Source organism: Panthera uncia, chromosome F1 (genome assembly GCF_023721935.1).
Source record: "Panthera uncia isolate 11264 chromosome F1, Puncia_PCG_1.0, whole genome shotgun sequence".
In the NCBI taxonomy this organism is placed as follows: Eukaryota; Metazoa; Chordata; class Mammalia; order Carnivora; family Felidae; genus Panthera; species Panthera uncia.
Window position 1 is genome coordinate 8,600,757 of NC_064813.1, and position 25,113 is coordinate 8,625,869.

General features: G+C 37.5%; 1 protein-coding gene across 3 annotated transcripts in view; it reads left to right on the forward strand.

Moving 5' to 3' along the window:
* Window positions 1-25,113, forward strand: part of RGS7 (regulator of G protein signaling 7) — a 511,512-nt gene that overhangs the window by 467,330 nt on the left and 19,069 nt on the right. For all 3 annotated transcript variants that reach the window (XM_049635135.1, XM_049635136.1, XM_049635137.1), the window contains 7 exons: window positions 2,856-2,930; window positions 10,137-10,235; window positions 11,652-11,713; window positions 13,034-13,144; window positions 14,404-14,529; window positions 19,916-20,102; window positions 23,382-23,471. In XM_049635135.1, the coding sequence (XP_049491092.1) occupies window positions 2,856-2,930; window positions 10,137-10,235; window positions 11,652-11,713; window positions 13,034-13,144; window positions 14,404-14,529; window positions 19,916-20,102; window positions 23,382-23,471 (750 nt within the window). The remainder of the gene's footprint in view (window positions 1-2,855; window positions 2,931-10,136; window positions 10,236-11,651; window positions 11,714-13,033; window positions 13,145-14,403; window positions 14,530-19,915; window positions 20,103-23,381; window positions 23,472-25,113) is intronic.

Consider the following 25,113-nt stretch of genomic DNA (forward strand, 5'->3'; position numbering starts at 1 on the left):
GCTCCTTCAGGAATGGATTCCAAGGAATTCAATTGTACTTTTTAATAAATAGTGTTACAGCAATGTCACAACACAGCTTAATTCTATTGAAGATAAATTTATCTTTGAATCACTAGAAATAATTTATGATTCTTTTCTAGGTCAGTGTAAATATTATTTCATTATTCCTTAAATTGAACAATACTATGAATTTAATATTATATCTGGCCAGTAGTACATGTTTGAACATTTTTATTGAGTGCTTACTTGGTAACGGTGATGTTATTTGTATTTTATTGGGAAGCTATGCTTAGTAGTGCAGAAAACCAATTTAGCCATAACATTTCATGTGGATCTGGTGCCAGCTAGTGGTACATTTTATATATTAAAATAACCAAAGATGGGCACCTAGGTGGCTCAGTCATTTGAGCATCTGACTCCTGTTTTGGCTCAGGTCCTGATCCCAGAGTCATGGGATTGAGCCCCTCATCGGGCACCATGCTTGGGATTCTCTCTCTCTCTCTCTCTCTCTCTCTCTCTCTCTCTCTCTCTCTCCCTCTGGCCCTCTCCTCCACTTGCACTCTGTCTCTCTCTAAAACTAAAAGAAAGAAATTAAATAACCGAAGACAGCATGGTCTTATTGGGATCAAATTTGCTCAAATGATAAATAAATATATTTCAGCCATGTTGGTGAGAGCCAAGAGGATGTACATAACAATGGATATATGAAATGTTCTGTTGCATAATGCCTTGGCCAAACTTCTCTCCAGTCCTGTGCTCCTACAGTGTGATGATGCACATACTTATCATGCTTATTATATTAGAAGATCATCCCTTTGTCCTTGTATGTCACTATTTATCACAAAATTTATCACAATATCAGAAATAAATACTTATTAAATAAATAATAAATGGTCTGTCTTTCTCCAGGTCATGGAAGGGCATGCCCTTACTATTCCCACCCTTTAACATATAGAAGAAGATTTCTATGATCTGTCTTGCCATGAATCAATAAGAGCATAAAGAATTTCAGTGCCTTGTCTTCCTAATGGACCGAGCCTTACGGGTGGAAGGCTTCAAGGAAATGGAAATTGAATAGGAAATGAAAACACTTTAATATTACTTTAATAGTTTTAAACCATTATCTTTGTTATCTTTGTTATCAGTGGTTGTGAATTCTGGCTGCATATCAAACTCACTGGGGTCTCTTGAAAAATACTTATGCTGCTAGTAGCCACAGAAAAATTAAGTCAGAATATCAGACATTGATCAGTATGGTGAGGTAGCTAAAGTGAGTTACTCAGTGTCAATTAGTAACTACATCCCACCCATGTGGGTGTTTTTCCTCCTTACTGCCAAGCAGATCATGGTTTATATATATATATATATATATATATATATATATATATATATATGCAAATTTGGTTTGCATATATATATATATATATGCATATCTATATATGCAAACCAAATTTGTGATTTATTCATTTTTAGTGCAGTGTGTGTGTGTGCATGCACATGCATGTGTGTATTTGTGTGTCTGTAGTATATATATTTCACATGCAACCTATGTGGAAAAAAATCAAGAAAAAGGGCTTTCTTTACTTACTTTTTTATCCTTTACACTATTATGGTGGAGCTTCTTCCCAATGGCTGTGCTATCAGGAGAGGGTTCTTCAAGGAAATTCCTGCATGCAAGTCTTCATTAAACCAAAAGTGAAGCCCCTTGCCTGCCAGTGAGTGTGGAGAACAGCTTATTTCCAGAATCACATCATTGCTGCCTTTTTGCCCCTCCTCCTCCCATAACATCCCAACTGTGCAAGAGTCTTTTTCCACATTCATAGTTTCTCTGTAATCACTTTCAAGTATATCTCATGTTTAACGATCTTACATTCTGTGGGAAAAAACAGAGAAACTGCCCAGAGTTATACAACATACTTCTTATACTAGTACCAGAGATCCCTATATCTGGTACCAAAACTTGAAAGTTAGGGAAACACAACCCACAAAAATGCTTCCTTCCAATCACTTCTAAAGACTAAGTGATATCTAAGGACCTTTCCAGATATAAGGTCCCCTGTATTCTTGAATCTCCTTTCTTCTCTTTTTCCTCCCACTACCTCTCCCTTCCCTCTCCCTCCTCCCCTTCCTTTTCTCCCTCTCCTTCCTCCTCAGCCCCATCCTCTCCCTCTTTTCTTACTCCCTCCCTCAACCCCTCTCCTCCTCTAAATACAAAAGAAGGTTTACAGTTCTCTGTTTCTGTGCAACAGAACAGTAAGTCTGGCAAAATGATGCTCCTGAGATTGTCAGAGAACCAGTAACAGGCTGACCACAATCCTATTCTGTGTATGGAAAACAAATATTCCTAGTCCCCCAATTTCACGAATCATTGCAAAAAAAATTCACCTGGGATTTGAGCTGGGTCAACTAATTGTAGTTTTCCAACTTGGGAAGCAAACAGCCATTTTAACAGTGTCACCTCACATAGAGGAGTACTCTGAGCAGGGCTGTCTGTGGGTACCAGCTGGGCCATCAGCCGCTTGGTCTCTGGACACCCTTGCTCCCAGTCTGTTGGATTAGCCCCTACTAATGTCAATACCCACTTTCAAAGGCAGAGCCTGTGCATTTCTTGTCCCTGTTTCTCTGGAATATATTCAAGAATGGTATCTGAAGTCCTTTATGTGCAAGGAGTGAGAGTGTACTATATTTTTTTTTTACTGGCTCCGTTGATGGGTGGCTGTGGCCATTTAGAAAGAACTTCCAGAGACCTGTGTCATCACAGCTTTTGTTCAGGTTGTGGATGGCAAGTCATTAATGCATGAATCAAAAACCTCACCCCCAAAGATTCCTTTGTCTCTCTGTTTTTCCATTTCCAGCCTGGATGTGTAAATACCACTGAAGTGGACATTAAGAAGTCATCCAGAATGAGAAACCCACATAAAACACGGAAGGTAAAATCCACCTTTGCTGTGCTGATCTCGGTAATAAGTTGCACACCATAGGAGGACGCCATAGGAGGATGCCAGTCATAAAAAATTTTCTCCCACTTCCTGGAATATATTCTAGCATCTTCCCTGCTCTTCCTTGTTCCTTGGCTAGAAGGAAATCTGGGAGCTCAAACCCTGGTCTTCCGTCAGTCCATCTCTCCTGAGCAAGTGGAACCATCCCGGTTCTCCAGCATGTGGTTTTCCAGCATGCACAGGTCCCAAGGCATGCAAGTGTCCCTGATGGGGCAAAGATGCCAAGGATACCTCCTCTCTCCATTGGAAAGAAGGGTCATCAACAGAGAAAGGCTTCTCTTTCAGCACCCGGAGGATGAGGAAACACAGATGGAGATTATCTTGGAAAAAGTGATGTTGATGAGAGAAGGGCATTTTCAGAGAAAATTCTGAAGGAAAAGGGACATCATAAAGATGTAGGACTACAGAGTTTGCATGAGGACCCCCTTTTAACACCAGAATTTTGTGACACAACCGTAAGATAGTGGTTGTTTGTTCATTTGGTATCTGTTACATGAGAGAATACATAACAAACAAACAAAAAGAAACCTATCCAGAATTCAGTGACATTGTAAATAATCTCCTGAAAATACATAGCGATAGTACCTACATATTTATTTAAGTAACACAGACACATAGAAGGCATTTTTATTCATTTCGTGAAGAACACTTGATGCATATCAGAATTTCTGGCTTGAGGACATAGCCCATGACGGGCACCAATGAATTAAAGCATTCCAGAAGTTTAAGACCTTCCCTTTTATGGCTGTTTCCTTATGTAGCATTAGGGCTTTCCAGGGTGTATGTCCCTGCTATAGGCACTAAACACTTTTTTTTTTAGTCTTATTTCTTGTGGTCTTTTTCCTCTATCCCTAGAAATATCATGTTCAGAGGCCCCAGTGTGATCCAAGTACTTTTCATTTCTTTTAAGGCAGTTTACCTTGATGTCAGGATAAAGAAGCCAAGGGAAGAGTGCCACAAAACCTGCTCAGATGCCGTGCTCCAAAGCTGTGGCTCCCAGGGGCTCTCTGAGAGAAAGAGGCAAAGCCAGACCAAAGCAGGCCTGTTGGCCCTGCTCTCCTGTGACGGGCCTCATGCAGTTCCTTCCATCCTCTGCACACAGCACAGCCTGAGGGCACTAGGGACTGGCTTTGTGCTGTGGAATAGCATCCAGAGCTGCAATCAGCTCTCCAAAAGCACATTTAGCCACCTATCACTACTTCTGAATTTTGAAGAATTACTTTTCATGATACCTTCCTTTGTGTCAAGTTTTCCCAACAGACACCAACTGAGATATGCTCTGACTCGGAAAGAGAAAGCATATGGATGGGCAGATAGGACTGAAAGATAAGAGAGCCATCATTTACACTGTCTTCTTAACGCCATCCGGTATTGTTATTTTGACAGTGTTTCACATGGCATCGTGCTTTCTGAATGCTTGAAAAGCATTACTTGGCATTGCTGTGCTTCACTTAACAATGGGAAAACACCAGGCCTGGCAAGGTGAAATGCTGTAGAGATGGAACTACTAAGCTCTATTTGTCTTGGTTGTGGTAGAGTTTCCTGTAAATCAATAATGGTAGAACCACAGGGCCTAAAGCAGAGCTCCCTAACTCGAAAATTACCAGAGAAAAAAGAAAGTTTTTGCCCTTGTTTTCATGCATGCCCTTGTTTTCAACAATTGGAGAATGCTGATTTTTTTTTTTTCACCTTTGGATATATATAGCTTCTCATATTCAAACATGTTGAATTTTCTAGAATCTTCACAAGTGTCATTTTACATAGAAGGTTATAGGACTCTAAGCCACATACTGGTTTCTTTTTTAGAATTATGACCACTGCTACTTTAGCTCCTATTTGGTTAGTAACTGGAATGAGCCATTCAATCAGTAGATTTAACAGGTCTCTGTGCTAGGCTTTTACTGGTGTTTAGACGATAAATGGGACAGACATGACCTTGCGCTCATAGCTCATGATCTAATGACAGTGTATACCTTGAGCAAGCAGACAAATGTCTATACATATATAGCCACATAATTGTGTTAAGTGGTATATATTAGTCTGCTCAAGCTACCATAACAAAATGCTCCAAATGGCTTACATAATGGGAATTTATTTACTCAAAGTTCTGGAGACTAGAAGTCCCAGATTAAGTTGGATTTTGGTGAGAGCTCTCTTCCTGGCTTATACACAGCTGTCTTCTTGCTCTGTCCTCATGTGGCAGAGAGCTATGGTGTCTGTCCCTTTTATCAGGACAGCAGCTCCATGAGATTAGGGTCTTACCCAAAGGCCTCCCTTAATTTTGATTACCTCCTTATAGACTCCATCTCCATATACAGTGACATTGGGGATTAGGGCTCCAACATGAATTTCAAAGGGATGCAACTCAGTCCGTAACCTGTTATCGAGGGAATTTAAATGATTTGGGATTCTCAATTGCCACACCATTTTATTTTAAAAAATGGCAAAACAACAAACTATCCCACTATCCTCTGAAGTGTTCACAGTTATGTCCTTGGGGAGCAGGCAAGTCTGTGGGATTGTAAGCCCTAGACACAAATGGCAGAGGCCAATCTGTCACCTCTGGAAACTGCCTTTGTCTGCCACAGCTAATTGGGCTGTGTCCTTTATTCCCTTAGCTGTGTGACCACGCTCTGTCTTAAACCACTGCTAGTAAGAAAGTGGAACCCCTGAATTATATTTAATCTTTGCAAACAGAGAGAGCTTAGCAGAGAGAGCTGCTGTTAATTTATTTGGCATTCAGCTGCAATAATATTTCTCATGATTATATAACAAGAATAAGGGACTCAGTAAATCCCTAAAGCAGTAATCCGTCACATGTACCTAAACAATATCAGGGTTTGGAATGTTATATTTAATTGTTGAATTTCAAATATGTATATCAAATATGTGAAGAGAAGGCTTAGATGTATATCTTGTTTGATTTATGTTTAAGTATTTAGGCAGTTTTTAAACCTGTCTTTACTAAAATAGAAAGAAGTAGGTGAAAATGTGTTTCCGTAAGTCTCTATGGATGATAAGGTGGCATAGTCAGAAGGCAGTCAGCCTAATCTAGGCAAATTTTAAGGGGCACTGTGTGCCTGGCTTTCTTCAGCCTGCTTCTAAAATTTTAATTATAATAGGTCAGCCTGTGTATTAGTCAGGGTTCCCCAAAGGGGGCAGGAGAGAGTGACAGAGATAGAGAAAGATTTATTTTAAGAAATTGACTCACACAGTCGTAGAGGCTTGGCAAGCCCCAAATCTAATGAGGTACGCCAGTGGCTAGAGTCCCAGGGAAGAATTGCCATCTGCTGACAGAATTCCCTCTTGCCTGGATGAGGTCTTTTTGTTCTTTTCAGGCCTTCAACTGATTGGATGAGGCCCACCCACATTATGGACAGCAATAGGCTTTATTCAAAGTCTGCTGATTTAAATTTTAGTCTCACTCAAAATACATCCTCAAAGAAGCAACCAGAATAATGTTTGAACAAATATCTGAGCACTGTGGCCCAGCCAACCTGACACAAAAAATTAAGCATCACAGGATGAATCCTTCTCTACGACAATAACTAGAAGGGTCCTAGAACAACAGAAAACCTGAGGAAAATTAAAAAAGCATTTGTGCATACATGACTGAACCCACACTTTGGATTACTTCCTATAACTCCAGAGCCCATATTTCAAAACAACAGTAAGCTGTTTCTTGTCTCATTACTTTTCTTTTTTCTATCACCTTCATTTAGGCATTGAGGCACTTCATATTTTAGTTAATAGCTAATGTGGACATTCTGGAAGAACGGTTAGCAAATTCACAATTAAATGTCTAGTTTTTCTGCTTTTAATGCAGTGGCTACAGCTGTTTATACATAAAAATACTGGCATTTCCTCATGTCTGTATGCATAATGTGGCATTTTAATCTTAACAGAAGAAACTACTCATGCCTTACAGTGACACAAAAGGGTTTTAAGTAAGAAGGACAATAAACTTGCAGGCAATAGACACTCTGATCAAAATGGCTAAAAGCAGGGGATATTCTAAAGCCTTGGGAGCCAGCAGGGGCAGAGTTAGCCCTGGGGGTGATGGACCCAGGGACTCATCAGGGTCTCTCTAACCCTGCCCTCTCTTCTCTACCCTCTCTCTGCCAGGGCTTCCTGCACATGGCAGCAAATGTGGTCACAATCCATTTTCTAGCTGAGCTGAGCAACCCAGAAGAAAGAGAAATATCCCCTCCCTCCACCACCAGTCGGAAAAATCCCAGAGATTTCACTCAGTATAGACAAGCATAAAAACTTTCTGCACTCTTTCGTTTCTGCTTTAAAAGTAGAGAATTTTCTTAGACCTCTTTCTTCTGAGACGTGAAGGGAAATCATATATGAACATATTTATGTAGAACATCAGATCTGTTTCATTTTATGAATAACTTACGCAGTATTCATTTGGATGGTACCCTATATGAAGAAAGCTGGTCCAGGAATCCTGGATTTGAATAAGTGGACATGTTCATCACATCAAAGCATCTTGATTAGTAACTAGCTTTGCTAACAACTCAAAATGAATCCCAATTATTCTTTACCCCCAGCTGCAGACATTGAGACATTCAGACAACTCCATGTCCCTTTCTCTCCATTCCTACCTGTTGCTAGGTCTACTCCACCCACCCTAGGCCAATATTTTAATGTATTAACTTTAAAAAAAATTCAAAGCCTTTTACATTTCAGATGATCCTCATAACCTGTCTGCCAAACTCGTATCAATTTCCTTACCTCCTTTGTTCATAAAATAAGCCCTCTATGTAAAACTTCATTACTCGTGGCCATTTTCACTGTAACCAAGAATCAAAGTTAAAAGCTATCACTGGTCCCCAGAAAATTAAAGGCACTCTGACTGATGAAAGACAGGACTCCTGATGTTTACTTGCATGTAAGACAAAAAATGGAAACTCCACAGTAACCTCAGAGGCAGTAGCTAGATTGCTAGAAGACAGCTTTAAACACCACCTTCCTGTGATGTGATTCTTCCATGGACCTTCCTGAACCTATGTGCCGTGCATACATACTGAAGTAATCATAGAAATAGAGAGACAGAAGATAATTTATACATCATTTTACTTCCATGACACCACAAAATGTCGTATTTTTTCCAGCAGTGTTTTAAATTATTTTTAATCTTAACCCAAAAACTTACTGTTAAAATAGTCAGCTATCTTATCTTATAAGCGTCTTTCTATGAACTATAGATTCTTATTAAGTACTTTAATTAAACTAAGGTAAATAAGAATGTAATGTTTAAACCTTAGAGTCTTTTTATTTTCTTTATAAAAATTAATGTAATACACCTGAAAAATAATAAACATTGGACAATGTCTACATTTATTTTCTACAATTATTGAATAATTGGTGATCTTTTACTCACCCAATTTTAAAAAATCATCAACCTCAGCTGTCACTTCAGAGTTCAAAGTTCAAATATGAGTATTAGTAGTTCACATAGGCCTTCTCTGTTTCTTCAGTGAAAATTAAGTCTCCTGTACACAGGCCCTATGCTCTTGTTATTGTTTTCTTTCATGATGCTTACCACAGTTTTAATCATATGTTTATTTGTGTGATTATTTGTGTAACATGTTTCCCCTCCGCTAGGTTGTGAATTCCAATGGAGGAGGAAGCATACCTATCTTTGTTTATTTCTACATCCCTAGTGCTCAGCATTATCTCCAGCATACAGTAGGTGTTCAATAAATGTTGAATGAATGAATGGAAGAACAGAAAAAATTAAGCCATTCAGTTCACTCCTGTTAATAATTAATTCACGGCATATGTGAATACATTGTGGATGCCCAGTGACAGAAATTAAGTTCCAAGAGGTTGACACTAGGTCAAGAGAGGGCAGATTGAAAGATTTACCAAAGATAGTCTAAATTGGATAATTCAGGCAGGTTAAATCCAAGTGAGTATCTATTGAAGAAAGGCTAAGAGCAAAGTAAGGAAGAGTTACAAGGGAAAAACCAAGTCCAAAGGTCCATGTATAGAACTAACAGGTTAACATTAAGAAAAGATTGAGTCCGAGTAAAAACAGGTCAGGAACAAAACACAATAGAATGTAGAGATACTTGTATGGTTAGTGATGGGCCTGAAAATTGGCTCATTTAAACATCTGTATCTACCCTCTTCTGATTTCAAGACTTTCTTCCAAACCTGTCTGGTAACTTCAGTTTTGTGGGGCTTGAGCAGTTTTATTATGTCCTTATCTTTCATCCTCTTGTCCAAACAAAAAGTGCTCAGTAGCTTATATTAAATCCTTTATTTTAAAATCATAATTCTTTGATATGAAAGAAAAAGTTATTTGGCTTCTCTCTTGAGTTGATATGTGAGATGCCTCGCCTTCAGGCGAAGACTTTTTTTTGTCTCTGTAAGACTCTAAATATTTATTTGTATGTACTAAGCAGTGGGTCTTTCTCAAAAAAGAGTTTTCCTAAACAGTAGATTTGGCCTTTTGACAAAATACTGAAGAAGCACTGGGGCATCAAGGATTCCAAAGATAGGTGAAAACTTTGCGGTCACTGGTGCTTGAAAAAGGCACCCAAAGGCACCAAATGTCAAGGCCCGTGTGTTGAGGTAAATAACCCAATGCTGAGGTGGGAAATTTGGAGCACTCTGGGGTGTCCTTGATCACACTAGCAGAAACCAAATCAACAACAGAATTGTTGACGTAGTCTCTCTCTTCAGTATTCCATTTTGTAAAACTCAGATTCTTTTCATTTTCTTTTGGTTTATAAAGTTTTTAATCTATTCTATATCCACCCCTATTTTATTTTGAAATCAATATTTATTAAATGCTGTACAGTGTTATTTCCCAACTTAGTACTCTCAGTCCATCCCCAAATTTTATTATCAGACTTACCGTGATCTTTCCATATAATCGATTATTCTGTCAAAGTTAATAATCTAACCACATATTGTTTCAAAGAGCTGTGCTTCTATTTTATATTCATAAGATATTTATGACAGCAGTGTCTTTGAATTTTAATGAGAAGCTTAATCAAATATGTAACAAAGCTTTGAGTTACCTTACTGAATATATAACACAAAATTACCTTTTATGAAGTCTGTGGCTATAAATGATATTTTGTCCTAAAATATTTCTTTTTTACTTTAATATAGTCTGTCTATGGTTTACAAAATGACATTAGAAGTCACAGTCCTACCCACACACCCACACCAGAAACTAAACCTCCAACAGAAGATGAATTACAACAACAGGTGGGTCTACCTATAAAATGATCTGTTAAGGGTTTACAGAGTAGTAGCTATGAAGACCACATGGTGAATCTTAATGACAAGGGTTCTCAAAGGTTATTTGAAGGGTTGACTGTTTCATAGAGAAGATTTTCAGTTAAAAGTTAGTGAAATCACTTATTTTAAGGTGTGTAGTCACTCGAAAATGTATCAATATAGAGAGGTGTTTTTCAGATCTCTTCACTCTTTAATTCCCCAAATCCTGCTTCCTCGAACCAATTCTTTAAAATGACCTACACTGATGATTAGGCGTCTCCATTTCAAGAGTTATTTTGTACTCTGGAGCTCTTCTTGAAGAACGGAAGACTAGAAGCTGGTGACCGTTGAGTCACGTGTTTTCTGTATCCAATCATGTGACATGATCTTCACGTAGAGCTTTTTCTTGCTTCTCCCCCCCCTGCTCCTCATAAGCCTCTGAAGTTTTCCTGCATTAACACTGGTGTGCAGTAATGGCATATGTCACTTGTTGTTTCACAAATTGATAAATAGTTTGGGCCCCAAGTAATATTCCAGAGCAAACACTGGGGTCTCATATCAAATAATAGTGAAATCTCTTGGTTTGGTTCAAAATAACTTTTTTATTCTTTTCCCTGATATTTTATTGTGATCTGGTTTAGCAATAGTGTAATGATACTTCCTCTAGTATATTTATAATAACCATGAATGGAAAGTAATTTAGAGAGTTTTGAAGTTTTCTATGTGTGATTATGTCCCTGTGAACATTTGTTATGAAATGTTGGTAAAATTATTCCCCAAACACCTATCTTTGATGCTTTCTTGGGCTAGTATTAGGAAGTAGGGTTTACTTTGAAAATATAGTACATGGGGCACCTGGGTGTCTCAGTCAGTTGAGCGACCGACTTCGGCTCAGGTCATGATCTTGCAGTTCGTGAGTTCGAGCCCCGTGTCAGGCTCTGTGCTGACAGCTCAGAGCCTGCAGCCTGCTTCTGATTCTGTGTCTCCCTCTCTCTCTGCCCCTCCCCTGCTCATGCTCTGTCTCAGAAATAAACTAAAAAAAAAAAAAGAAATTATAGTACAAATAACAAATATATTTATTTTCTGAATTTAATATTGGGGATTGACTCTGATTTGGTTATTCACTCCGAATAAATGTTTAAAATCTCTATAATGCTTTTAAAATAAAGTTATATTTTGTCAAAGTATGCAGAATGTTCAAATTCATTGCTGTTCTAAAGGGATATTGACTATATTTTTTCAAACACTTTAATTTTCAGAGTCGTCTCATTTGATTTTTCAGACTTTGAAATTTTACTGACTTGGAACATATTCTTATTTAGAATTGCCCAGTGTATCAGAATTTCGAGTTGAAAATTTTGAGAATGTCACTACTTACATAACTACTTCTTTAATTCTTTTCAGATTAAATATTGGCAAATACAGTTAGATAGACATCGGTTAAAAATGTCAAAAGTTGCTGATAGGTAAGTATTTCAAGATGCCCATATAAATAAAAAAAATTCATGTGATAGTTAACTGTGTTTAAAATGGGATCCTGTAAGAAATTTTATTTTTCCTTTTGCACATAGAAAACTTTCAAAAATGGGGTGCCTGGGTGGCTCAGTCGGTTAAGTGTCCAACTTCAGCTCAGGTCATGATCTCATGGTTTGTGAGTTCAAGCCCCACGTTGGGCTCTGTGCTGACAGCTCAGAGCCTAGAGCCTACTTTGGATTCTGTTTTTCCCTCTCTCTCTCTGCCCCTCTCCTGTTTGTGCTCTATCTCTCCCTGTCTCTCAAAAACAATAAACCTAGAAAGAAAGAAAGAAAGAAAGAAAGAAAGAAAGAAAGAAAGAAAAAGAGAAAAGAAGGAAAGGGAAGGGAAGGAAAGGAGAAGAGAGGGGAGGGGAAGGGAGGGGAGGGGAGGGGAGAGGAGGAGAGGGGAGGGGAGGGGAGGGAAGGAAACTTTCAGGGAACTCTTCTGTTATAGTTTAAATGAAAGAATGATCATTACTGTCTTCAGTCTCTCGAGATCCAGTCCTGCACAACTAGAATCAGATACAGAAGATATTTCCAAGGAGTTGAATTTTTCACTCCTGCTGAGAGAAATGAACCTTTCAATTTATCAAGTTACTTTTTGGCAACTTAGAGCCTCTCTGTAAATTCATCTTAACATTGACACTTTTCAGTTATTGCATGACTTCAGAATTTGAATTAAACACAAATTTTAGATATTTTCCTTTTCTTCATTTAAATCTGTTATTAGTGGCACACATGTTCTTCACTTTGGAGTATTGCCAAATCCCACCTCTCCAACTTTTTTCCTTTCCTCTCCGTCTTTTTCTTTTCTTTCTTTATTTTTTTAATACAAATTAAAAAAAAAATATTAGTGATTCCCACCTTATCTAACTCCTGTAGATACTTTTAATAAAAATTTCCTTTACCCATTCTCCAAGTTTGCTAAAATTTCAGCTGTGAGTGGACTGGTTGGCCAAGGATTGGAACTGACCCTTAGCACTGTTTTTCACACACTGACACCTTCCATTTTACTTCATTTTAATGGAGGGATGTTGCCTCACTTGGTTTGGGCATGGACAGACATGGACTCCTTAGCTACATTTGTCTTCCAAAGTGCACAATAAGTTGATGCACAAAAGTTATGGAAACGTGGAAACTGCCGTTGGGTTCTACTCTATAAGCAAGCAATTCCTTGCCCAGACCTTTTTATATCGTATCCCTTATTTGGGGCTGGGTATAACCTCAGCGAAAAAACTAATGAAGATGAAAATATTTTTTTTTTCTCTCTAGTCTGTTAAGTTACACGGAACAGTATGTAGAATATGACCCATTTCTTGTGCCACCTGACCCTTCTAACCCATGGCTGTCTGATGATACAACTTTCTGGGAACTTGAAGCAAGGTATGTGACATGTTCTTTTCTCTCCAATTATTTCAGTTATTTCAGGTTTGGGGTAAAATAGGAAGAATTCTGTAACTGATAATTGTAAGGCTAATTTTACTCTGTGTCTCTATTAGCCCGTGATATGAAGTTCTTGTTCAAGGTAATGGTTTTTAAACCTTAAATACTTGCATTTGTGTTCAGATGCACATTGCCAGAGGACTGGCACAAAATTAGAGGTACAAGAGTTTCAGGATAGATTATTCAGAGTTGGGATCTTCAGTTCTTGAAATTTAGCTCATGGTTTTTGCTTCTTTGAAAATCCGCATAGCCACACAGGCCCCTGTATTCAAGCAAAATGATTGTTAAATCCATACTTATTTAAGCACAATACAGGTATGGCTCTATACATTCAATTTAAAAAAAAAAAATGAACTTGCCATTAACACTCTAAGAGAATCTGACAAGATACTGACGTCTTAAGAAAACCAAAGCACAATTTAAGATTCCCTGGTTTCCTTTATGACCTGTATAAGGGAAGACTTATATCATCAATCTTGACAGAGTCATGAAGAGAGCAGTGCCTATCACTATACAGAGTGAGGATTTCATATTCTATGGCCTTTCTCTAGACTGTGTTTATGGACTTTTTCTTTCTTTTACCTCCAGTCAGTGTTCTTAAATGCTTGACAAGTGCAGGCTCTTCATCCATAAGTTCTAGATTTTATACATGAGGAATTGGGGCCCCAGAATGTTGTGATTCAGCCAGGATTACGTCACACATTTCATCAACAACAAACTCATAACTAGAATTTAGGCCTTTTGGTTCCCAATGCATTTTCCTCCAGTAAAATATACCACTATGAGACTGCACACTATATGCTGGTTAAGAAATTGTGCTTTGAGGTGAGAATGTCTAGAATATTGCCCCTTATTACGTGTCATACATTGGCAAGTTATAACCCTCTTTGAGCCTTGATTTCTTCATCTATAAAATAAGAATTATAATAGTACCTGTCTCAAAAGTTGCAGAAAAAAATCTAAAAGAATCCCTCTAGAGCACTTGGTGCCTAGGCTTAATAAAGATTAGACTGTTGTTAATGCCTAATGTATACTTCACTATGATTTCATGCACAGCCATCATTCACAGATTTTTTTTTCCTGAAAGATATGTTAAAGATGGGAACCTCAAGATATATATGATTTTGAGGGGAGATGTAATAGCAGAAGATAGAATTGGCATGAAAGGAGTATATTTTTCCTCATTTTATCTCCTATAGCAAAGAACCAAGTCAGCAGAGGGTAAAACGATGGGGTTTTGGCATGGATGAAGCATTGAAAGACCCAGTTGGGAGAGAACAGTTTCTTAAATTTCTAGAGTCAGAATTCAGCTCAGAAAATTTAAGGTAAGACACATTGTTTGTATCCTATTCTATGTCAGAGAGACTTACTGTGATATGTCTGGTTATTTTGCACCAAATAGATCAGTTACCCTCGTACCAACATGATGACAATATGAACCCATTGAATTTCTGCCTCCTGATGGAGGGAAAAAGGTAACAAAGGAAAAGCCTATCCAGAATTATTAGTTCCTTATAATGGTTTATTTTTACATTATCTCTTCATCTATTAAGTATATAAGTGTGATGCATTTGAAATGGACTCCATAAAGAAGTATAATACCTGAACTAATGTTTGGCAAAGTGAAGAATGGCCAACAATATTTATGAAGTTAAATTATCATTATTTATCAGTATTGGTCTTCTTAAAGTAAGGTCTGGGTGCCTATTAAAAATAACTTGAAACAACACTGTGGGGCAGTTCATTCACTTGGCACATTTAAATATAGCTTCAGGACAGTTGAGGGCCGCACCACACTGAGCTGTTAGTAGGAGAGGGGTGTGCATTCCACCCATCTGTTGTATGCATCATCCTTACATACTTTTGAATTTTTTCTAACTTAAGAGGCACCTGGAAATTGAATTTTTAAATGTGAGACACTGCAATAGATTGTAATGGCTCTTTTTGAGATCACCAAAGTGAGTGATAACTTTCCACTGCATAAAAATGTTTTTCCACGAGCTCTTTAATTCATTATTCTTTTGAAAATGATACCCTAATTTACTTTCCCATGACTTATGCAGCCCTGTGGAACTCATTTATGGTAAGTTCCCAGCATTCATTTATTTTCACTGGAACACTGCAGCTCCAGGCATTGTCACATTCTTTAGAGATGATTTAACAGATACCAATACCAAATCATTCAGAAGCATGTAGAACTTTGACAGATGTCCTATGGTTGAAGCAAGATGATCACAGTTGGAACCTGGAATAATTTTATTATATATGCATGCCTGTCATGAATTGTTGGGATGCAGCCTTCTATTCATTCAAGTTTGTGCAAACCCATCTTGGGAAGACTTTTAGAAGATGTACACTGCTAAGGATTTTTTTTTATATCAAGGTCACATCATCAATTATTGAGTAAAGGAATGCATAAAAAATATAGCAGAGATAAAAGATATTTTTAGCCTTTTAGCAGATGGGAAGATGGAATTTCCTCTAGTTCTCTAAGTTTTTAAATAAATGCCAACATCAGAGGTATCATGATGAAAAAATAAACAAGAAATGGGGCACCTGGGTTGCTCAGTCAGTTAAAGGTCCAGCTCTTGGTTTTGGCTCAGGTCATGATCTACAGTTTATGAGATCAAGCCCTGCATTGGGCTTCATGCTCACAGTTTGGAGCCTGCTTGAGATTCTCTCTCTCTCCCTCTCTCTCTCTCTGCCCCTCCCCTGCTCGTGCTCTCTCCCTCTCTCAAAACAAGTAAAAATAAACTTAAGAAATAAACAAGTAATAAGCCTGGCCAGTATCACCTAACCAAATAAAAATGGTTCCTGATCTCATTAAAACTTCAGCCTAGTGGTGGATACAGAGAACACAGATCACAACACAAAATCGTGTTTATTTAGATCTGAGAAGTACAGAGGGATAGCTAACCTAGAGTTGGAGGTCAGCAAAGGCATCCTAGGGGAAATAGCTTTAGGCTGTGATTTGGATGTCAAGATATAACCAGCCAAAATGTAAGAAGAAAGAAGCTCTGGGCAAAGGAAATAGTGGCAACTGTGTTTGTTTCATGAATGAATTGAATCACTGCTGATTCCTTAGTTCAAGCCTTAACCATTTCTTATGTCAATAATTTTATGCCATACTAGTTTTCTTTTTTTTAATTTTTTTAATGTTTATTTTTGAGAGAGAGAGAGAGAGAGAGAGAGAGAGAGAGAGAGTGTGTGTGTGTGTGTGTGTGTGTGTGTGTGTTTGAGTGGGGGAGGGGCAGGGAGAGGGAGAGACACAGAATCCGAAGCAGGCTCCAAGACTCTGGGCTGTTAGCACACAGCCCGACGCAGGACTTGAACTCAGGAACTGAGAGATCATGACCTTAGCTAAAGTTGGACACTCAACCGACTGAGCCACCCAGGCACCCCTGCCATGCTAGTTTTCCATCTAAGTCATTTCATTTAAGAAATATGACATATTTAATATATTTTATGTTATAATTATATCCATACTGTTATAAGTATGCCATGGTATATTTAGTGTTCACTCTTTCTGATTATCAAACATCTAATCACCGCAACAAAAATGAAATTTAAACATTTGTGCCCCATTTTCCGATAAGCAAAATATGTCTGAGGGAGGCTAAGCATCTTGTCCGAGTCAGGCTAGTAATTGGAATCCTAGGCTTTCTAAAAGCCAATAGAGGCTATACTCCACTGCTCCCCAAATCTGAACCCACTGTTTCTGGTATCACACACTGAGGAAGAAAGAATAGTCCAGTTGTCCAGGAGGGCTAATTGAGCTTAAAGTAGTCTCAGTTTGTCTTATCAAGCAGCTGCCTGTAAGCACCTGCTCTTTACAGAAGCATGACACTCCTATGTTCTTCCAGAATTAAGACAGGAAAAAAAAAGTCAAGAAATAATGTTTATTGATAACTTATTCCTCAAATATAACCTCTGCTGTCCATTAGTGTGTTTTTACTCATTCCCTTTTCAGGTAAAACATGCAGCATAGCGGAAGTACTAAGGAAATGTAGTAATAGGAGTTTTATTGTTGAGTGTCTAAAAATGTGTCAGGCACTTAGAAGTGCCTCTTACATAATTTATCTTGTCATCTAATGGAAACCTAGTGAGATAGACATTATTATCCCATTTTACTGATTAAGAACTCAAGACTCAAAGACATTAAGACACTTACTTCCTCATATTCCAGCTGCCATATATTAAGGATGATGGGATTTTACCAGTGCGCTTTCCATTCTACTGAGTTATTACAGCATCTACAGTAAGGCCGAGAATAAGAAAGGTGATGATGTGGGGCACCTGGGTATCTCAGTTGGTTAAGGGTCCAACTTTGGCTCAGGTCATGATCTCGTAGTTCATGAGTTCAAGCCCCACATCACGCTCTGTGCTGACAGCTTAGAGCCTGGAGCCTGCTTGGATTCTGTCTCCCTCTCTTTCTTCCCCTTTCCCACTCATTCTCTATCTCCAAAACAAATAGACATTAAAAAAAAAAAGAAAGAAAGAAAGGCGATGATGCTCTTAGGGACAGTTATGAGCACATCAACTGCTGCAAATTATCCAGGGGCAAACCCCAGCTATGACACTCATAGTGGGCAACCTTAAATAAGTGACTTAATCTTCATATCCTCAGTTTCCTTTTCTCAAAAATGGGGGAAATAATAGCACATACTCTAGTGCTGTAGAGATTGAATTAGTAAATATGACTAAACCACTTAGAATAGAGCCTGCACTTACTTATTACTGTAAGTGTTCTTATTAATTTTTCTGTGTTTTCAAGTTTATTAAGATGTCACTGCATCTATATCAGCTTTCCCTTACCAGCCCAGTGCTTTGCCCAGCAGAAGGCTTTTTCCTGCTTTGCACTCCCACACTATGTGGTTTGCCCTGTTGATAGCTGCTCCCGGGGTCCTAATGTTAGGCAGTTATTTGAATGGTGTACCTTTTTCTCTAGTGCTTCTTTGAGGACAGAAAAATTCTTTCAATTAAGGTGTTGAAAGTATGCTGGAATGGACTTGAATGAGCATTCATTACAACATTTATGCTCCCTCAGATGGCAATTAGATTGCACAGTGTCCAAATCTCTTATTTTTGGAGGAAATAGTCTTGAGCCTTCCCTTCTGAAGACAATAACGGTAGTTTCATGTGTAAGGCGTTGTCCAAAATTGGACTATCTACTGTTATATATATCTATAGGAAAATAATCTCTAGAAACTGGAAACTCACTAGGTGGAGTAATATTTGATTTTCTAACTCTAGCTCAACTGCTTTATTACTTATTTCTGACCTTTCATTAATGCCCAAGTTAAAACTTATGCCCAAACATTAATGCCCAAGTTAATAATTATGAAGGTTCTGTTTGTATGAAGGTTCTGTTTCTAAAGGTCATATTGTACCTCTCTTAAGACTCTGTAGCCTGTAGTGAACTTTGTCTTTTGTCATTTTCCCATTTCATGACTACATATGCCATTAGGGTGATAATGGTCTATGTTGAGGATAACATAGACCTAGTATGTTCCGTTTTCAAGTATTTTTTTTCATTTTAACAATTATAGTGATATATATAATATACATGTCATATATATTCATTTTTAAGTTTATTTACTTATTTTGAGAGAGGCAGAGGCAGGCCACGAGCATGGGAGGGGTAGAGAGAGAGAGAAAGAGAGAGAATCCCAAGTAGGCTCCATGCTGTCAGTACAGAGATTAACATGGGGCTTGAACTCACGAAACCATGAGATCATGACCTGAGCTGAAACCAAGAGCCAGATGCTTAACCAAGTGAGCCACCCAGGCACCCACCATCTTCATCTTTTCAACATTATTTCCAGTCCCAACCAAAATGATATAACATAGAGCAAAATTTAAAGAAATGAAACCTATTAATACAATGTGACCCTTTATTATTAGACATTGCTATTTGCTCTTAGCCAAAACATGTTCTGGTGGGTTTTTTTCCTTACAGCACATATATTCTATACAGAAGCATATAAAATGTATTTACATATTTAGAAGAAAGTCAGTATTTGTTTTGTTTGTTTGTTTTCCAGAGCTTCTGAATTGCTTTGATGCCTCTGCAAATGTAAACCTTTCAAACAGTGGCACGTGAAAGCTTGTTGCTTCTGTCATTCCATAACTCTCTGAATTAAACAGCCTAAAATTAGTTACTTGCCCTGATTTCTCCAGCTAGGGCCTTTTCTGATCTTGTGTCCAGGCCTCTTTTAATTCCAGTAAAGCTTCGCTGTGATTCCCTTGCCACATAGAGCAGAAAATCCTCTCCATACTAACTCTCATTGCTCACATGGACAACAGATCCAAAGAATATAGTACAGTGCACTGCTTTATCCCCCAAGCAGATGCTCTGTGTCATTCACTCTAATTCCCTACAATCTCCTCTTCCTTTCTAATAAATGGTTCTTTAGTGGTGCTATTTTGCTGTAGTAAAAATTAAAGTTGTGAAGAATCAGGGCTCTGGGAGATCTGCTTTCAATAGCAAACACTTAAAAGAGATTGTTTTCAATATTTCCTTTTGAAAACATTTATACTTTTGAATACAACTAATGAAAAAAAATTCAGTAAAGGCCATATATTGGACGCCCTGAGAAAAAAAAGAGTTTATTGTTAGGCATTATTGTGACTTGTGTGATCAGTCAATATTATAAGAAGTTGCAAATTATGAGGCATCACAGTAAATGCTTGGTGTCACATTTTCCATAGATTCTGGCTAGCAGTGGAAGACCTGAAGAAAAGGCCTATTAGAGAAGTCCCTTCCCGAGTTCAGGAAATATGGCAAGAATTTCTGGCTCCTGGAGCTCCCAGTGCCATTAACTTGGATTCTAAGAGCTATGATAAAACCACACAGAATGTGAAGGAACCTGGACGATACACATTCGAAGACGCTCAGGTTGGTATATGGGTGGGCCTCACAGTATGTCACAAATGTGTTCCTGGAAAATTGACGTTTGAGGTATTTCTGCTTTATTTTCATTGTAATTGGTAGCTAGACTTAATATTTTCAATTTAGGTAACTGTATGTAAAATAATTCCAATTGATTTGGAAGAAAAGAGAGACACATTAAAATGAACAGTTTCTGAAGCTTGGGAATGTTTTATAAGTTTGAATGTTTTTATGTGAAAATTTCTTAAAGGGGAATATTTGAAATATTTGAACACTTTTACTTCATTTTTCTACTTCATCTCCCAATATGCGAGAAAACACTTATCTAATGTTGACCTCAGCTCAGTAACACATAGTTGAAATCTTTAAGGTATCTTCCAATGTGGAGATTCTAAGATGCTGACATTCCTAAATTATTCATCATTATGAATAGTCAGAGCTAAGCTAGAGTAGGTTACAGTTATGTCACACTCAAGCCAGTTTTGTCTCTTATGATACAATGAAATAATAGAATTAGGCATATATGAATTTCCCAAGTTAAGTTTTTAATCTGTGAAAAGGGAAAAAAGGAAATTAATATTAAGATATTAATATCCTAAGACAAATATTTAGATTTTTTTTCCTCAAACTGGGCACAATTGCCTCCTTAGACACAGTCTCAATTTTTCCTTCTCTAAAAAAATATTGTGCTCAAGAAGAAAACTAAACTTTTGGGTATTATTTTCCTAATGATATGCTGTAATTGGCTTTTTAAAAAAATTTTTAATGTTTATTTTTGAGAGAGAGAGAGAGAGAGACAGAGCATGAGCGGGGGAGGGGCAGTGTGAGGGAGACACAGAATCGGAAGCAGGCTACAGGCTCCGAGCTGTCAGCACAAAGCCTGACCCGGGGCTTGAACTCATGAACTGTAAGATCATGACCTGAGTCGAAGTCAGACACTCAACCAACTGAGCCACCCAGGCGCCCCTGTAAATTAAATTGGCTTTTAAATTGGAACATGCATACATCTTAATTTCTTAAACCTCTTCAAAAGAAGAATATTAGTTCTAGAAAGTATCTTGTTTTTCAAATAACAATATTACTAAAATAAAATCTAGAAGATTTTAAAATCTAAAAGACCTTATTTTCACTCCCGGTGGAAAGTACATTTCTCCTGGCTTTGGTCTAAAGAAACGAGCCATCGTATAGAAAACTAACACAGGGGCGCCTGGGTGGTTCAGTCGGTTAAGCGGCCGACTTCGGCTCAGGTCATGATCTCCCGGTCCGTGAGTTTGAGCCCTGCGTCGGGCTCTGTGCTGACAGCTCAGAGCCTGGAGCCTGTTTCAGATTCTGTGTCTCCCTCTCTCTCTGCCCCTCCCCTGTTCACGCTCTGTCTCTCTCTGTCTCAAAAATAAATAAACGTTAAAAAAAAAATTTTTTAAAAAAGAAAACTAACACAGGTGGAGATAGCTAAGCAGACACCCATCTTTGCTTTCCCATGGGCTTCTATGTAGAAATAATTATAGACACATGCAAGAGAGCAGGATGAAAATTATAGTCCTGTTGCTTACTTCTCTGTGGATTTATCTTTCTTTCAGTTCAAGATAAAATTTCAAGCATTTTTCTAGAGCCAACAGTATGTAAAATGTTTGAAATGATCTCCCTGAAGTCTTAAAAAGAACATTTCTTTGTTATCTGTGGCATTAAAAATATTCTTGCTTAATAGGTCTTCAGTAAAATGAAAAGGCATAATTTTCTATAGAAAACATTACCACCTGACCCTGGGCTTCTTTTTTAGTTAAGCTCAGATATTTAACTCCAGTTGTTGATGGGTTTTTTAACCCCATCCTCAAAAATATAGTAATGAAAATTCCTGCCATTTTTTTGAGAAAAGGAACAGTGTAATGGTTAGGAAAGCAGACTCTAGAGCCAAATTGCCTGGGTTCTAGTCAAAGCTCTGTGACCTTCTTCATATTTAAAATGGGTATAATAATGGTTCCCATCCTCACTGAAGTTTTGTGAGGATTAAATTAACTAATACAGGCAATCACTAGAAGTGTGCCTGGTATATATGCAAGTATATCTGAGCACTTACTATGCATACTCCCCTTCTTTGCTAAATATATATCATTCCTTTAAGCCTCACAACAACCCTATTGTACAGAGTGGAAAACTAAGGCTCAGAGAGATGGGATAATTGACCTAAATTTACATGTTTGTAAGTGGCAGGTCTCGAGCAAGATAAGATCTGAAACCTTCAATGCTTGACCCCAAAACAAGACCTCTCTCCACTTTTCCAACAACAAATTCTGATAGGGTCTTGAATGTACCATGCTTTTGGAGGTGAGCCTTGGGCTAGATATTGAGTGAGAATAACTCCAAATCATAGCCGAGAGGATTTTCTGCTCTACGTGGCATTGGTGTGTTTGAGACTAGGGAAACTGAGTCATTTCCTAAAATACATTTTTTTTCTGCAAACAAAGAGATTGGGACATCCAGGATACTCTCTACATCTAACTGATTTTTCACTAGACTAGAAAGAGGAAGGAGCATTTATGCTCCATTGAACTTCAATAGGCCAGAGCAGAATCTCCCTAGATGGGGCTAACAACTGAATGGGATGAATATATTTTTTTCCTTGACTTCTTTGTCTATCAATATTCATCATCGTAATAGAACATTGTGGACTGATTATAGGTTTAAATTATTAAATATTTACCTAATCTGTCACTGAAGGAGGTTTTTTTTAATGCATACAAATTAGGAGATTTAGCAATTAAATATCACAAAATATTTCTTGGATTTGTGCTCTGGCCCAAAGTGGATGTGGATGACAATTTTTTAATATAATTTGTACCGAAGAGATGATTCATCTGGGCAGTCTGCATCCTCCAAGTAGATAGCTAGTGTGAATACTGAGTCTTGACTTCATATCATTCACTTTTGGCCTGGAGTAATTTTAAGAGATAGTAGATTTATTTATATTCTCAAATGACCTATATAAATCAACAACTTGATTTGAAATAACTTCATGACCTTCCATTAACTGAATTCCATGTTTTTCAAGGACTGGATATGATTTGCCTCCTCTGTAGCTCTCAACCCAGTTTAAATATTGATCATGAATAAAATTATAAATCTGAAGATTCATATGTTCTGTAAACACAAAGTATTCTCATCAACATTATCATTATTAATTTTAGCTGTTTCCAGATTTGTTTTGAACCATACCCTGTATTCTTGACACAGGATTTGATTTTCCCTGAGAAATAATAAAGAAGCGCTTCAACCATTATTTCTTTTTAGGAGCACATTTACAAATTGATGAAAAGTGATTCATACCCACGTTTTATAAGATCCAGTGCCTATCAAGAGCTTCTACAGGCAAAGAAAAAGGTATTGGTTCTTTGTGACCTTTTTCGATCTGGTTCTCAGTTATAATTGTATGGAGTAGTTCCTTCTACTGAGGCCAGGGTATTGGACAAATGGTAAGTGAACACACTCCAAGACCTTCCCCAAACCTTTGTGTTTTATAAGGTCCATCTAAGATGTTTTTGTTTTTGTTTGTTGATTGCTTATTTTCTTTTTTGTTTTGTTTATTTCTGCAGATGTTCATGCTTTACAACGTTTTTTAGAACCTGTTTTCATGTTTCATGTTAGTCTCTTGTATGTCCAGTTTATGGATATAAAAATATAAAAAATTAAAATTAATGAAAAGGAAAGAATAACATCATTAGGTCAAAAACTTGAAGAGGGTTTTCTTTGTCCAGGAAGCTTGAGTGTAAGGTTTTGGCCACATACCCCATAACCAAATATAGACTTATTATTTTCAATGATAGTTGCCAAAATGTAGTTATGTTCGATTCAAAATATTTTAATTTGGCATTCGTCCTGGATTACTTAGTATCCTGATGGTGAACTTTACACACCTAACAAGGTAGCCAAACACATTTTGGAAGAGCTGCAATAGACCTCATTATTCAATTAATGTTTATAATCAATGTAATCATTAAGGCAGGGTATGGAAAATCTGAATATAAAAATTGAACATCATTCATTATTTTTTAATGTTAAAATAGTCCATAACGTCCTGAAACTTTTGAGATGAAATTATAATTTTGTGTAATTCATGACTGTCATTTAGGCTAATAGGATTTTTTAAAGTCCATTGCCTTTGCCAATAAATACTCTGTACTTGCCCTGTTCAATACAGCAGCCACTAGCCACATGGGGTTGTTTAAATTTAAATTTAAATTAATTAAGAGTACATAAATTCTAGCCAGATTTCATGTACTCAATGGTCCCAGCTTCTGAAATATTGGACAACATAGAATGACATTTCCATCCTTTCAGCAAATTCTATTGGACAGCAATGCTTGACAGAATTGACATAATCAACAGAAATCTAGTCCTAACAGAAAAGTATGAAGAAATTCTGAAGATATTCCACTGATTTTCAAATATGTAGGCTTTGCAAATGTCAGCGTAAAACCTTCATGAATCTACTTCATTTTAGTGTCATTTGATTTTGCTTGAAATCATACCATTTTGTTTGCACAGGAAGAGTTTTGGTGTTAAAAATAGAAGTTCTAATAAAAACAGAGCCTATGTCCTGTGTCTAGCGTCCTTCCTTGGCAGCTTTCCTACCTTCCCTGTGACTTAGAACATGGATTTGGCATTGCCTCCTTTCATCATCCTGTCTCTTTATGCTGTTTTCCTTGCTTTCTTTTTATTTATGTTCCCTATTTCCCTTTGCCACACCCACCCCATTCATGTAAGTCGGAACACTCAATGGATCGCAGAACATCTTTTGAGAAATTTGCACAGAATGTGGTAAGTTTTCTTTTTTTCTTTTTTTTTTTTTTTTTTTTTTTGAGGAATTACAAATCATTAAGTCTAATTGGGAAATTTTCCCAATTTCTAGCCCCATCACTCACCTTTCATCCGTTGATGTAACAAAAGTATTGTCTTTATTCGAACTCAGAACTTCTGCTTCCTGCTTATCTTTCTGACCCAGCTCTTTCTAGAGTAAAGATGT